General features: G+C 29.1%; 2 protein-coding genes and 1 long non-coding RNA gene across 4 annotated transcripts; 1 reads left to right on the top strand and 2 right to left on the bottom strand.

The window, feature by feature from the left end:
* The first annotated feature begins 4,784 nt into the window (after window positions 1–4,784).
* On the top strand, window positions 4,785–6,369 carry LOC145073691 (uncharacterized). The gene is made up of 2 exons (XR_013691503.1): window positions 4,785–5,197; window positions 5,542–6,369. It is a non-coding gene; the product is annotated as an uncharacterized LOC145073691 (long non-coding RNA).
* Window positions 6,370–6,885: 516 nt separating this feature from the next.
* Window positions 6,886–10,302, bottom strand: LOC145072259 (Calcineurin-like metallo-phosphoesterase superfamily protein). Of its 2 annotated transcripts, XM_079018656.1 has the most exons (5): window positions 9,829–10,302; window positions 9,056–9,297; window positions 7,338–8,870; window positions 7,048–7,223; window positions 6,886–6,904 (listed from the first exon to the last, which is right to left on the bottom strand). In XM_079018656.1, exons 1-4 carry the CDS (start codon window positions 10,085–10,087, stop codon window positions 7,089–7,091), a joined length of 2,169 nt encoding a protein of 722 aa, XP_078874782.1. In that variant the 5' UTR covers window positions 10,088–10,302; the 3' UTR covers window positions 6,886–6,904; window positions 7,048–7,088. The 2 variants fall into 2 exon arrangements, with proteins under 2 accessions (XP_078874782.1, XP_078874781.1); XM_079018655.1 differs by lacking the exon at window positions 6,886–6,904 and having other exon boundaries at window positions 6,986–7,223.
* Window positions 10,303–12,108: 1,806 nt separating this feature from the next.
* On the bottom strand, window positions 12,109–13,425 carry MTACP2 (mitochondrial acyl carrier protein 2). The gene is made up of 2 exons (XM_079020750.1): window positions 13,135–13,425; window positions 12,109–12,511 (listed from the first exon to the last, which is right to left on the bottom strand). The coding sequence occupies exons 1-2, from the start codon at window positions 13,339–13,341 to the stop codon at window positions 12,335–12,337; spliced, it is 384 nt and encodes a 127-aa protein (XP_078876876.1). The 5' UTR covers window positions 13,342–13,425; the 3' UTR covers window positions 12,109–12,334.
* Between the last annotated feature and the right edge of the window lie 1,986 nt (window positions 13,426–15,411).

Below are 15,411 nucleotides of genomic sequence, written 5' to 3'. Positions count from 1 at the left end.
AACTATTGTTATTGTAAGTTATTTTAATCTACTTATTTGAAATTTTTTAATGATTATAAAAATATTTTTAGGAAATATTTTAGTTAAATTGAGATTACAATTTAGTTTTTGTACTTATCACTACAATTTATCACTTTTAACTATTTATAAAATATTCTTTGGTTTTTCAAGTGGAACTGAAATTTATATATAGGTTGATACTGTAATTTTATATTTAAATTAATAATTTAAGTATTTTGTCCAAACTATTCAAAAGTTGTAGTTTTAAACTGATAATTGTTTACATACAACAACATTTTAAATCTAATAAATTAAATATAATATATTAAAAGTTAAAGACATAACTTTATAAGTAGAAGTAAATATATTATTTTAAAATTAAAATTTAGTTTATTTATGATTACACATTAGGTTTGATATTTATTGAACTTTATTAACCAACTTATAATCATTATTAGAAAGACACTAGAATTTATCACTTTTAACTATTTACAAAATATTTTTTGGGTTGTTTAAGTTAAACTAAAATTTATATTTAAGTTGACCTTGTAATGTTATATTTAAATTAATAATTTAAGTATTTTATACAAATTGTTCCAAAATTGTATATTTCAAATGATAATGGTTTACATCCAATACTATATTAAAACTAATAAATTAAGTATAATATGTTAAAAGTTAAAAAAAACTTAATTTTATAAGTAAAAGTAAAGATATTATTTTAATATTGAAATTTAGTTCATATATGGTTACACTTTAGGTTTGATATTTATTTAACTTTATTAACCAACTTATAACTATTATTAGAAAGAAATTGAAAAGTTATGAGAGTTTCAAATGAATGTGGTGACAGGAAAAATGATTCCTTTATAATATAGTATGATATGATAATGATATATATATATATATATATATATATATATATATATATATATATATATATATATATATATATATATATATATATATATATTGCAGATCAACACATGCAAAAATCTAGGTAGCATGCCATTTTTTTTAGTTTTTATGGTTCACCATTATGATTTGTTTGTTGATTGTTATGAAGTTCATATACAAAAGTTATCAAAGTTTTTTTTTCTTTTTTTTTTTTTCATAATTCTTATCGAATAGGCTACTTTTAAGCTAAAAAATTGTGAATTTCTAACATCCGGGTTTAGAGTGTAATTTATCTACGGGCAACCCTTGTTAAAAAGTCTGAATTAAAAAAAAATAGTCATAATTTTCAAAGTTGAGTTTTTTTTTTTTACATAAGTTTTACCGAGTAACCTACTTTAAATCTAAAAAATAAGACTTCCTGAAATCCAAATTGGGAGTGTAATATTTTCATGGATAAACTTTATTACAAAGAACATAATGAAATAAGATAGACTCAAACGGAGTTCCTATGCAAAATTTTTGAATGATCAAATTTGTGTTTTTCTTTTCATATATGTCACCGAATAGTCTACTTTGAAGCTAAAAAAATATGACTTTTTGACATCCAAATTTGGAATATAATATGTCAATGGAAAACATTTGTTACAAAAAACACAATGATTTTTTAGTTCAAACGGAGTTTATATGAAAGAGTTATGAATGTTTGAATTTATAAATAAAAAAATGATTTTCACAAGTGGCTCACCTTTGAAAATCATGGCAATAATTTCATTTTCGAAAATTATGACTATTTTGTTAGAAAAAATTTGGTTATTACACTCATTTCTCAAATAGTAACTAGATTTTCAACTCTATACTATCTAATAAATAAAAATGATATGTGTTACATGTCATTTTTCTAGAATATTAGTTCAAAACTTTATCATTCATTCTCTTGTTGACATATATTTTTAAAATAAATTAAGATATTTTTTTAAAACATTATCATTCTAGAATATTAGCCTCACATATTTTTCTCTATTAATTCAGTTTCTAAATCTCTATACTAATTAAAGAATAATTCTTTTGTCATGTGTCACCATATTAGACATTTTAATTAATGTGTTGCCACTTGTCAATCTATTAGTTTTTCATTTTAAATTTATTAGACCTCCTCATTAATATGATTCTATTTTAAATTTTAATTTTTAAATTTTAATTTTTAAATTTTAATTTTTAAATTTTAAATTATTGTTTTCATTAATTCACAAATAAAAAATATCTAATATATATTAAAATTAATTTATATATTTATTTGAATCAATGATTATAATTTCACATAACTAATAAAAAATATCTCTTAAATTAATAATTTATTTAAAATAACTTATTAATAATTTTGAGTTTTTACTATAAAAGTTTGATTAATTTTATAACCGTGGTTCCCACGGGTTATAAACTAGTTTCAAATAAATTAAGATATGTATTAGATTTGAAATTTGAAATTTAAAATAAATTATTTGAAATTCTCTAACATAAATGTCATCAAAATAAGGTAACTAAAATTTAGAGATTTGTAACCTATTTAAATCTTTTAGAATTTAAATTTAAATTGATTTCTTAGGAGTAAGTCTTTTCATTAAAAATAATACCTACAAATCATGGTAACTAATTTGAAATAAGTTCCATTTCTCTATTAACTCGTTTTAATTTTTGATATTTAAATAAATCAAAATATGTATTAAATTTAAAATTTAAAATAAGTTATTTGAAACTTAAAATTTCTATAATATACATTTTAATTATGGGTGGTGATATTTCCACTTGCATATTTGATACTTCCACTTAAAATCAAATTGCTTTACATTTTTACCCTTATTTGAAATTTACAAAAATATAGAAATAGATAAGAAGCCCAATAATCAAGTCAATACGATCCTTCTTTCCAAACATCGAACCATTCCTCTTCCTATTAGCCCATCGTCGTTCAAGAATTTTCCTTTTTCTTCGCATATCGCCATTATTTCTTCTCCGTTTTCTAGTCGTTGCTGTTTCATTGCCCTTCACCGGTTGTCGGTATTGAGAAGTAGGAGCCATAAAAAACAAAGTATTTAACATTTGTTGATTATATTCCTGATTTCATTTGAATTATATTACATTTGTTTCTACCGGTTCATAAGTTTTTCACGATATGAAAAATAAACAAATCTAATATAACCAATTTTTGTTTTAGGTTTTGGATGATTGAGAGTTAGTCGACGTTTGAATCTAAAATTAATATGTGCATGCCCATTCATTTGTTTCTAGAAAGTCGAAGATTAATGATGAGAATAAATGGAATTTGAAAACCAATATTTGGAAGAATAATATTCTCAACTAGAGACCTGGTTCAAGGTTTTTGATGTACAAATTGACAGTTTCGTGAAAGCCCTTGTTGATTGACTTCGACTTATCAAAAGGGAGTGCATTTGAATAATTTGATTTCAAGGATAAATTTTATACATGAATGAAGTCGTAGCATATTTTTAAATGGTTTTATGGTTAACACAGTTTTATATTTTAAAATGACGTTAACTTGAATGCATTCCAATAATTCCAATAATGGGATTGTGTGATGAATAATAAAAACACAAATTGATTTTTATTAGCAATAAAAAAAAAGGGGGGGGGGGGGGGGAAGAAAAGATTGAATCATTTGGTTGAACGTTTTAATAGATAAGAAGCGGCACATGTTATCTATTTATAACTCTTCATTTTTTTTTGTAAACTTTTTAAAGGGTAAAAATGTCAAAACATTTTATTTTAAGTGGAAGAATCATATATACAAGTGGAAATATCAATACCCTTTAATTATGTGTAAACTCCATGAAATACAGAAACAAAATTTTTTGGGATTTGAACTGATTTAAATATGTTATGAATTTAAGTTTACATTGAATTTTTAGGATTAAATCTCATTCATTACTATCGAAGCATACTTTATGTAACCAGATGTTGCTATAGTTATTTATGCTAATAAATCATTTCTAAAGTTTTTCATTGCAAATAGTCAACTGTACAATAAGAATGACACCACGAGACTAACCGCTATTTAAAAAAAAAAACTTTCTAGAGAATACATCTACTATAGGTAAGCTGTTACGGAACTTTGTGTGTATTGTGGTCAAATCCTTGCTGCCATAGTTTTTACTTTGTTAGAATTTTATCTGATGATTAGGTGTGTACTCTTATTAACTTTTTATTCTTTTAGTAATATTTTGTTAATTGTTTTTTGTGAAAAATGCATCTTCAATTTATATGTTCGAAGTTATGCCAAACTTGGTGTAAGAAAAAAATATTTGACGAATATTCTTATATCATTTATTATTATTAATTTCAATATATGAACCAAAAATTGATACATTATATTAGTTTATATTTAGACAAATCCTCACTTCATCTATATTATTTTGTTTATACTTTATTAAATTAAACTTATATTCATGAAACTAAATACTATAAGCATTAAATGATGTATTTTCGTTTAACTCATTTTGAATTTTTTTAGATTTTATTATGAAATATCGATTATATGAAAATATCATATTACCATTTCGCAGTCTTTGTTATTAATTATTGAATATTTTCCTCATTAAATATTTATAATACACCATCCCACTTACAAAAAAAAAATCTTATTTCAACATTCTACTTCCAAACTTTGACTTCAACACTGTATTTTTATAGTCATACTATTTCTTCGTGTTTCTGTCGCTTTTTGTATGTATTTAATAAAATACAATATCATTCTACTTTGAAAGTACAATTTTTCAATACAAATAGGGAAAATCATACGGTAGCACATTAACGTTTTGACAATTGTCTAATTTGATCACTAAAGTTTTTTTTGGTACATCAAACCACTGAACTCCATTTTTACCTTTTAATTACACAAGTTTTCAAAAAATTAGATGGTTTTTGCTTAGATGGATTTTTTCAATTTTATAAAAAAAAAATCAAAAAAATCATATATTTTTTATGTACATGGCTTTTCCTTTTCCCCAAATTTAAAACTCATTCCTCCTCTCTTTCCTCTTTACGAGTTTGAAGAACCATCGCCACCGTTACTTCTTCTCCGGTCCCAGAACCAACCCTAGCCACCTCCTTCATCTCCGAGATTTTGAGCTTCTACGTCTGCCACCAATCGCGCTCCTACGTGGCATGCCATTGATCGAAGCTTCAATTTGTGTAAAAATTTTGCTGAAAAGGTGTTCCAGTCGTTCTCCATTGTCCCTCTCTGTGAACTCCTTCCAAACTTCAAGTTCTCCGACCTCACAAATAGGTATATAAATTTCCATTTTTTATTAAGATTTTAGATTAGATGGATTTTGTTCTTGATTTGGACTTTTTCACGATTTCCCGATTTCAAATTTTGGGTTTTGTTCTAATTTTGATTCCGATTTTGCATCTGGGAATTCATTTTGTTCAGATTTTGATTCCGATTTTTGCATCCGTGAATTCGGTTTCTTCCATATTTGTTGCACAAACTTCATTTTTTGCATCTTGGTTTCGTTGATTTGGATAGTATTCATTTTTTCCATCTGTGTTCTTTGACCTCTAAAAAAATAAGAATCAGGCTTCATTTTACAATATGAATCGTTGAATGCTTTGATTTTTATTTTGCAGATTAGGTAAAGAATTTGGTATCCGATTTGTGTTCTCGTTCAAGAACCCATATCAACGATTGGTTTATGATTTGCGATTTCTGGAACTACTAACTGGAGACCGATGTTCCACGTCTGTTTCATCTGACCTGAAGACGGATGATTTTTGGGTGGTTGTTTATTTCTAGTTTTTGGTTACAATTGCCAATTTTGGGGAAGTGTTAGACGATGTCATTACTAGAGACAGGGGTGAGATTAGGTGGTGTGGGTTGTAGAACACAATGGATTCCATGAACTCCATTTAGTGAACCTGTCATGTCGATCTCCATCTGATTACTTTCTTTGTGCGTGATTGGTCTCTGTTTCATGTACTGCAACATCAATCTCCAAATTTTGTTGTTGGTGGTGAAGGGTGATGATGGTGGTGGGAGGTGGGTTAGAAGAAGATGAATAATGATGGTTATGATTCCAAAAGAATCAAGACAAATTGATAATTAATGATATATCAGAATATTTGATTTTTTAATTTTTAAAATATTCAAAAAATGCCACCTAAGCAAAGGTAACCGGTGAAACCGTCTAATTTTTTGAAAAAAGGTGTAATGTCATTTTCCCATACAAATAAATAAAGATTATAAAAGTAATATTTCATATATTTTCACCATTGTATTTTTCGACATATTTTTGTATGTATTGTATTATTATATTTTTTTTTTATGTTTTATCAATGTAGTTTGATTTTCTAAGTTGTCAATGTATATAATACACGAGTCTCTAATCTAGTATTTTAATAAACAAGCACTTATTTATTTCACAATGGATTCATTGCAAAACCATTTATATAACGAAATTATTTTTTGAATGGTTTTCACCGCAAAAATATTTAAAAGAAATTGACAAAATTCATATAATGCTAGAAGACACGTCATTTATTGTGATTATTTGTGAAATTATAATATATCACACAATATATGATTTTGATAATTTTTTTTTTTTCTTTTATGTTTCTTTGTGGTAAGGACTATTTAAACTTTAAAGGCCACTTCCTAGCATAAAATGGTTTTGCAACTGGCCTATTGCGAAATACATGGTTATTTATTTATTTATTTGCTATTTTGTTAAAAATACTCCACTTATTTTGGTTAATTTTCTGTGATTGAGAGTTCAGCTTTAGATATTAGTCATTTAGTCTAAGGTCTTGTTTTTAATAATGTTTACCTTAGAATATATTTGAGATAATGACAACAAATATTAGAAAGTCAAAAGAAAAACAGTAAATCCAAATGTAAGAAGCCAGGACTTAATAAGATACACGTCATCTCTATAACTAGTTATTAAGTCGTTCTTTTCCCACTTCTCACTTTCACATAATGATGATCAGTTTGCTACATAAAACCAAGTATGATAATTCAAAATGTCAACATGTTAGTGTTTATTCATTCTTAAGTTTTGAATAAACAAACTACTTAATAACATAGCTTTTTGTATTAAGTCAAAAAGAAACATATTCATATATAATATAGCTTACCAAATTAAGTCATATTTGTTTTCATGCTGAACCTTACAGACCTAAATCTGGTGTGTATTGTGTAGTCTTTTTGTCTTGTAGAAAACATAAGCTAATAAAATTGGGATTGAAAAACTATAAAATGGAAAATGCACCACTGGATTCATCTCATAAGCTTTCATAAGACCCCAACAACTCTGCATCCAAAAAATTTATAAAAAAAAAAAAAAAAAAAAAAAAAGTATAAGTTTAATAAAAAGATGAAAATACAATACTATAATAAACAAATGAACTATGTAAATAACACTTACCTTAAAATGCTTCCAACAAATCGCCAAAGAGAGAATCAAAAGTATACTTCGACTCCATTTCCTCAACTTGTCTAAAACAAACCCACTTAATTTATTTCTTGAATTTAATCTTCCAAAATTACCCTCATAATCATCTCTTTTCTTTCCCGAAATTGAACAAACATGATCTTGATAAATCGCCCTTTCAGCAGCTACACCCAAAATTATAAAAAAAGAAGGTAACACCACAAAATATAAATGTGGAATCACAATCACCATTACATCTGGAAACCCAATAAACTCCAATTTTTTTAAATCTTTAAAATCCACCACCCATCCTTTATATGTCATATACCCCCTCTCACCACCTTCAGTAAAAACTTGACCTAAAAGCCATGGACATAGTAAAAGGTACAACAAATACGCCAACATTAATTTCCACAAAAACGGGATGTTATGCACCTCGGTGAAAACCCATGTCAAAAGACTAAAAAGCCCTTTATTCGACTTGTAAAAAAGGTAAGTGTATTGCCTTTTCCACAAAAGGGTAATGAATTTTGGTAGAACAAGAACAATGAACATGAGAAGGTAAAAAGACCAAAAAATCGGGTAGTATAATCCCTCCCATTGGCACCCCATGACAAAAAACTCCTTCCATGTCCATGAAAGATTAGCACGAAAACCGTTTAATGAAAAAGGGATCAAATTTGATGAAATTGTTAAATCATTGATGTCAATTGCTTCGATTTGTAGCCAATATCGTGTAGGATTTGGATCAATGAAAGGTTTAGAATTCCATGGGGAAGTGTATATATGATCTGCATTTTCACTCATGGGTGTTTCAAGAACCATGTAAAGATCCCCATGGGTAGAATCGTAAATTTTCGCGGTAACTTTTTTGATTACATTTGAAGAAAAAACCAAAGCTTTGATGTGTGAGTGTGACATGTCATCTAACGATTGACATTTGTATTTGTTCAAAATGGTTGTTGATAAATATCGTGAATCTAATGGAAATGTAGGCAATATCAAGATTTCTTTAACTCCATTCTTGAAATTAATATCCATGAATGAAATATGCCCTTGATCGATTGCCATGATACGCATAGATCGGCTTTTCCTCCAATCGCCCATTTCCATTTCCCAAAATTCGTTGACTTTTTGACTTTCATTTGGACAAATTGTGCTACTTGATTGAGTCTTTTCATGGATATTGAGTTGGAGAAGGTTGTAGGAGTTTATTTCATGGTGTCGTTTCAAATTGTTACCAAATCTTGTGTGGAGATGGCCACAAAGGTAAGCGGATATGGAATGGTTGAGGAATATGTGTTTGAGGGTATTTTTGGAATTTGTGGATGCGGAGAATGAAAGAGGGAAATGGCCAAGGGCGATTTTGGTTAATGGTTTTGCTGACGTGGCGTCATGTTGTGAGAGATGAGAGTTTAATTCGGTTAAGAGTTGGTCAGTTGGATGGCCGAATACATTTGTGGGCCCGCGTAAGCCCGTGGATGTTGTGCTGTTGAATGAAACAAATAGAAGATCTCGTGGGCCCATCTGGAAAAAAAAAATTAAATAATTATTCGATTCTGATTCTTCAAGTCATAATAATCACTTTGAAAATGCAGAAAGAACAACTTAATAGATTAAGTCCCAAGTTTTTAACAATTTGCCCTCATATATTAAATAAGATATTGATTTATAAATGGATGATAAAATGGAGGTTGAAAATGAAAAGTAACCTGCAGAGTAACACTATTGACAGATTGAGTTCTTCCCAATTGGCCAGTGATGCTATATTTTGAAAAATAATCATATGAATCACCCGTTGTGGGAACACCAAAATTATCATGATTTCCTCTAAGATCATAGAAGATGCTCTTATCAAGGCCACTCTTGTTGATTACATTTTCCATTGTATTTTGGTATTCAATCCACTCTTCTTCATTCTGCTTCATTGTCAATAGATCCTTGCTTTTACCATCTGGTAAGAATTACATGATTATGATTTAGAAAAACAGAACCCATTATCTTAGGGGATGTTTAAATGTGCTACAAAACCAATTCTGATTATGATTTCTTTTAAGGCCAAAATGATTATATTTATTGGGACAGGTTAGAAGTTGCTGCAAGAAAGCTAAATTTTAGGGCAAATGTAACATTAGGTATCTCTATCTTTAATCAAATGATTATATATTTGATTCTTGAAATAAAGATGATCACTTTGAAAACACAGTTAGGTTTAGATGTGAATTCCGAAGTGATGATATGATTAGTTTTTAGTGTTTGGGTAACCTAATTGTACTTAGGTTATTGAAAGCAAAGCAAAATTACTCATGTGCTGTTATCTATCTATTATCTCCTTGTATAAACAGAAATTTTCAAACTCAATATCCTAAAAAGCAGTGATTATTATCAAATTCTGATAATTGCATAAAACGTCATCAAAATCAACTCTTCACCATATGGCATCAGATTAATTCCAAAGAGGTAGTAAAATTCAAGAAAAGAATACCAGTGAGATCGCCAGTGATGAAAACCAACGAAGGATTGATCATGGATAGAGTTGAACCCATAAATTTCTGGAACTCAGAAGCTCTCTCAGGACGATGAACACTAAAATGAAGATCAGAGAGCTGAACGATCCACACCACATCATGCTCACCCTTTACTTCTACTATCTCTCCGTTCTTTACATTGCTATTACTGTCGCTACTATTACAATTCTTACACAAGAACAAAAGGATCAATAACAAGGTAATGTTGATGCCCATTTCGGCAATTTTTTGTTGTATGATCCTCCCCGGCGGAGAAACACCCCCTTCAAGGGTTTCGTGGTGGTGTTTTGGGGCTTCACTTGGCCCCTAGAGCGCAATCACACAAGTCGTGCCTTTTCCTATCAGTGATGATCATGTTGTTCCTGTAAAATCGATAACACATACAATCTGTTTTATATTTGGGTAAATTTTCGGTGTTTGATTCCAACTTTGGGGTTTATGTGTTTCACAGTTAGGACTAGGGCTTTTTTTTCTCTTAAAAAATAATAATAAATAATTAGAAACATAAGCTTGTTTCTTATTGCTAAACAATTAGACTAATTTTATTTATTATTATTTAATATTAAGGTAAAATTAGAGTTTATCAAAATAATGATTAATTTCACAGATAATATCTACGAAAAGGCTATCTTGCAGAAAAAAGAAATAAGTTTTTAATTTAATCTAAGGATTTTGTTATCTAAGAAATGTCGAAATCTTCTGCCAAAAAAAAATGATAAATCTCATTTTTGTCATTTTCACATGTTAAAAGTACAATGTCAAGTTTCTTTGCTATGAAAATAGTTTTTGAAAATTTCAACCATAAAAAACTTTAAATAAATAATTTTTTTACTAGAATACTAAGATTTTATATTTTGCATATAGTTTTGTAGGTCACACATTCGGGATTCTCTAGAATTTTTTTGGTCATTTTCGCGTGTCACAACTACAATATTAAAGGAATATAAGCAATAAGTGTGACATTTCGTCATAAGACGACTTCTATTTTTTAAGTCTACCGTTTATGTAACACTTTTTATAATATTTATTTGATTTGATTGGCTTCTCAACTTTGTGAAACAACAACCTAAAAATTTCAAACTTAAAACCAATCATAGTAACATATTAACTTAGTAAATAATATTTATATTAACATATGTGTACAAATTCGATTTTATTTTAACTTAATAATTAAAATACATACATATATTTCAAGGTACGCATGTTCTATTTATGTATTTTAATTTAATTGTCATTGTTTAGAAATACTAATTCGGAATGGTAAAAAAAATGACCTTTAATAACGATTTCACAGATGAAAGTCAAACACTTTCGCATGTAACAAATGTGAAATGGTAAAAAACGACTTTTTCGCATGTGGAAGTTACCATTTCGCAAAAGACATGTACGAATGACCTTTTTTTTTTAATTTTTATTTTATTTTTAAAAACAATAATTTCTTTGATAATTTATCCACTTTTCGTAGATGACAAGCGGATTGCACATGTGAGACATGCAAAATTTATGGCTATTTACGAAATATCATCCTAATTTTTGGAAAACTTTTATTTTGATTAGTCATTTTTTTTTTCTCATATACTAATATGCTTGGTGTATTAAAAGGAACAAAATATAAAACAATGAAAAAGCTCTATGTAGAGCTTGTATAATTTGAAAAAAAACTTATTGATTAAAAAATCTCTCTAAGAACCGAAATTGCTTTTCCATCAATTTATGCATGAGACATGGCGACGCACAAATACTATTTGTATCATTTTATTATTGCTTATATAAATTGCATATTAACAATTCGTTGAAAATCTATTAAGACACACCACAATCATTGAAAAACTCATGGTTAACACTAATGATCTACAAGATATTAGAAAAACTTTGGATTAAATAAACTTCCACGAATTTTTAAGAACTCATTTGATCAAAGCCTTTCCACTTGAACCCCAAGAAAATCGAATTTAGGCGCACCATAAAGAATAACTTAGTATAGTAAATTTTCTACAATGACTTTCAACATGGCGCCACAACTGCTCACATAGTACACATGCATATTAGAACAAAAAACACAACAGATCCTTTGATTTTGCATATGATACAAAAACCATTGTTCAAAAACATCATTTTCAACCAAGACTAACATGTTTAGTGAGATAACTATAGAGAGAAAAAAATCAACTCAATGATAATATAATCAATTCATTATCCATAGCAGCAGTGTAATGATAATGAATGATAATATGATATGCAGCCACAAAAGCACTTATTTAAGCAACAGAGATACACAAACATATATCTGACACAAATTAATCATTCAAGTTATACTAAAGTAATTTCCGATTAATTGGAATTATGCAAAATGGTGTAACAAATCCAGCAGATGATCTGATATCTGAACTAGAGATTTTGCATGAGAATTCAAAAAAAAACAAACAAAATAGTTGTTGATGACATCACATACTCTTACTCTCCTTATTTAGCCTGAGGATGAGATGAAATGAGTTCAACAGCATGAGTAATGGTGCTAATTTTGTCTGCATCACTGTCAGGAATCTCAAATCCAAACTCTTCTTCAAGTGCCATTACAATTTCAACTGTATCTAAACTGTCTAACCCAAGATCATTTTGGAAATGGGCAGTTGGTGTAACCTGCAAACAAAAAACATTATTGGTCTTAACAAGCTAAAGTAGTAGAATGGCTCTAAAACTCATCAATTTAAAGCCATGGATTAAAGTTCATATACTTTGACCACTCATGCTTTTACTTTTCTTAAAGCTTAACAACCCGTCAATCACATATCAACAATTGGTCTTAACAAGTACACATATCTGGCAATAGATCAGTTAAACTCGAATCTATATGGCTATATATCAGGTCTAGTTATTAGAACCCCTTTATAATTCTTTCTGCGAATGTTTGTAAGGAATGAGCTACTTAACTGTAAGTTAGGAATTGATTGGATTAATACATTGAGATAACAAACTCGCACTTTTTTTATCTTAGGATAAGGATTACATTGCTGGTTGATCTATACACCTATCAAGAATTTTTCATTTCTACATATTTTTTTTTTTCAATTTAATATAAAACAACCCGGTAAGGATAGCAAATCTTGCAAATTTCATTTGGAATGGGTAAATCCAAGCATATAGAGATTGGTATATGGGTCCTGACAAAGTCTCGCAATCTTAATCATGATATCAATAGAAACCCTAATCTAAAAAATACTGTTTCTCGGATATACAAGCACCCATACAAGTCATTTATTTACCTTGGAAGGATCGACTTTCTGGAAATTTTTAACGCAAGTAACCACTCGATCAGTGACCTCAGATTTGTCGAGGAAAGATCCTCTGACTTCCTCGGAGAAATGGCGCCTGAACAGCTGAATTACTCCTCCTCCAATTACTCTAGGGTTTTGAACAACGGGTGTCACATTCACACGCAGGTACTTGAGGAGTGCATTTCTCGCCGCCATGGATAAAACCTAGCTCAGCGATCAGAGAGAGAGAAAATGTGTGCGAGTGTGTGTAGCACCTTCTTGCTCGGTCTGGCTGTTTAGGGGTTTACGCTTATAGCTGGATGTGAAGTTCTTGAACATCCCCTTGGATTTTATTTATGGTCACTATCGACCCCTATACTCTTATATTAACTAGGGCTGTCAAATCGGACAATCGTGTTGTGTTTTTGTCTGACACGACACGACACGACAAAATTTTGTATAACAAGAACACGACATGATGTCGTGTTTTTTTTACATTAACACGAAAACAAACTAATTAAAACACGACACGACAAAGATAATATTTCATAATAATTAGTGTATTTCGTTCATACTTAAAGATATATAACACGAAAAACACAACAACCACATGCTTAATCGTGTCAATTTCGTGTCGACTTATAAACACAAACACGACACGACACGACATCGTGTTTTTTAATCTTGACACGAACACGAATTCGAATTTTGATTTTGTCCCGATTTTGTTTCATTTCGTGTATTTTTTTCGTGTCGTGTCATAAATTGACACCCCTAATATTAAATCTATTTTAGTATACCTCCTATGTGATAATGCGACCAAATAAGGGAAAGTTATCACATGACCAAAAAATTAGGTGTGTACAAAAAAAAAAAATACCAAGAAAAATTTAGTTTCATTAAATTGATCAAGATTTTTGTAGAGACCTTCTCTACCAAAGTCAGTTTAGTCTCATGCACAAGGACAATTTTTTTGAGGAATGATGTTTTAGGGGTATAATTGTAAAATTACATGAAAAAAAAAAACAAAAAAGGGAGCAAATTTGTGGATTCTACATTGTGCTCTGTGGAGGAGACGGCGATGGGACTCAGATAAGTTCACCATCTTTTTCCCCTCTTTGAAACCCTAGATTTTTTAGTTAAATCGTAGAAACATAGATTTGTAGTTATAATTTGTATATTCAATGAATGGTGTGTGTGTCAAATAGGTTAAACCCCGTTAAATTAACAATGAAAAAGTTAACAAAGTCGCTGGAAATTTTGTCTTTGTGAAGAACAAATCTGTAGAGGCTTCCTATATCAAGAACAGATCTGCAGGGACCCGCACCATTTCTGCAGAGACCACCTTTGAGGAAATGTCAAACGTAAATAATACGAGGTAATATCTAAAAGTATTTACGTTAGAGTTGTTTGTACATTGAAACTGAGATCATAATACAAGGTGGTCTCTAACGAGTTATAATCTCGAAATAGTAGATGTCACAAACTTACCAAAACCAAACTAGCTATGGGGATGGACAAACTTACTTTTGAAGACAATGTGGTCCTTTCCAAATACATACCATTTTCACTTGTCACTCAATTGACACATCATTTTTTTAGTTAGGTTGAGTTTTTTTTTTTATAAAATGTACCCGCATGATACAGCTTGAGTGGTTTTCAAGTTCATTTTTTATAAGCAACACCAAAGTCTCTTATAAATTCATCGGATTAAGAATTAATTTCACTAAATCACTATTTACCTACAACTTTATTTGCCATGTTCATTGAAGTTCATGAACTCATCTCCATAACACCAATGCTCAACTCATGGGGTGTTTGACTTAGCTTTTTAAGAGCCAAAAGTCTTTTTTGGAAAAGTTGCAAAAAATCAGGTTTTTCTAACTTTACCAAAAAGTTGATTTTCCTTCTATCAAAAATCCAAAAGTAGATTTTAAAATTGTTTTGTCAAACATCTTTTGGCTTCTATCTTTTTCTAAAAGATCTTTTGGCTTTTAAAAGCTAAGCCAAACACCCCCTCAAATTATTCTAAATTTTGGTTTAACATTTCATATGACATATTGGATCAAGACATCATCTCATGTGTTATATTGACTATAACTAATTATTTGATTATGGTGATTCAATTCCACACACATAAGCCCTCTTATTATCAGGCTAATAAAAAAAAAAAATTCAAACTAATTAGTTATAATCAATATAAAATACAATACTTTCAATTTATACATAACAATTTAAAAAATCCACTCGATTATTGTGTATTTGTGTTCCATTATTTTTGTTAGC

Source organism: Lactuca serriola, chromosome 9, assembly GCF_051521515.1.
Source record: "Lactuca serriola cultivar US96UC23 chromosome 9, Lser_US96UC23_V15, whole genome shotgun sequence".
Lineage (NCBI taxonomy): Eukaryota > Viridiplantae > Streptophyta > Magnoliopsida > Asterales > Asteraceae > Lactuca > Lactuca serriola.
Note: the sequence above shows the minus strand (reverse complement) of the source record. Positions and strands in the feature narration are given on the sequence as shown.

What these genes read in the sequence shown, in the direction of transcription:
- LOC145072259 (XM_079018656.1), bottom strand. Translation starts at nt 10,087, where the DNA reads ATGGGCATCAACATTACCTTGTTATTGATCCTTTTGTTCTTGTGTAAG. An exon ending in CATCACTGGCGATCTCACTG is followed by an intron (nt 9,298 to 9,828) that starts GTATTCTTTTCT and finishes AATTCTTACCAG; the next exon opens with ATGGTAAAAGCAAGGATCTA. An exon ending in TCAATAGTGTTACTCTGCAG is followed by an intron (nt 8,871 to 9,055) that starts GTTACTTTTCAT and finishes TTTTTTTTCCAG; the next exon opens with ATGGGCCCACGAGATCTTCT.
- MTACP2 (XM_079020750.1), bottom strand. Translation starts at nt 13,341, where the DNA reads ATGGCGGCGAGAAATGCACTCCTCAAGTACCTGCGTGTGAATGTGACA. An exon ending in AGAAAGTCGATCCTTCCAAG is followed by an intron (nt 12,512 to 13,134) that starts GTAAATAAATGA and finishes TTTTGTTTGCAG; the next exon opens with GTTACACCAACTGCCCATTT.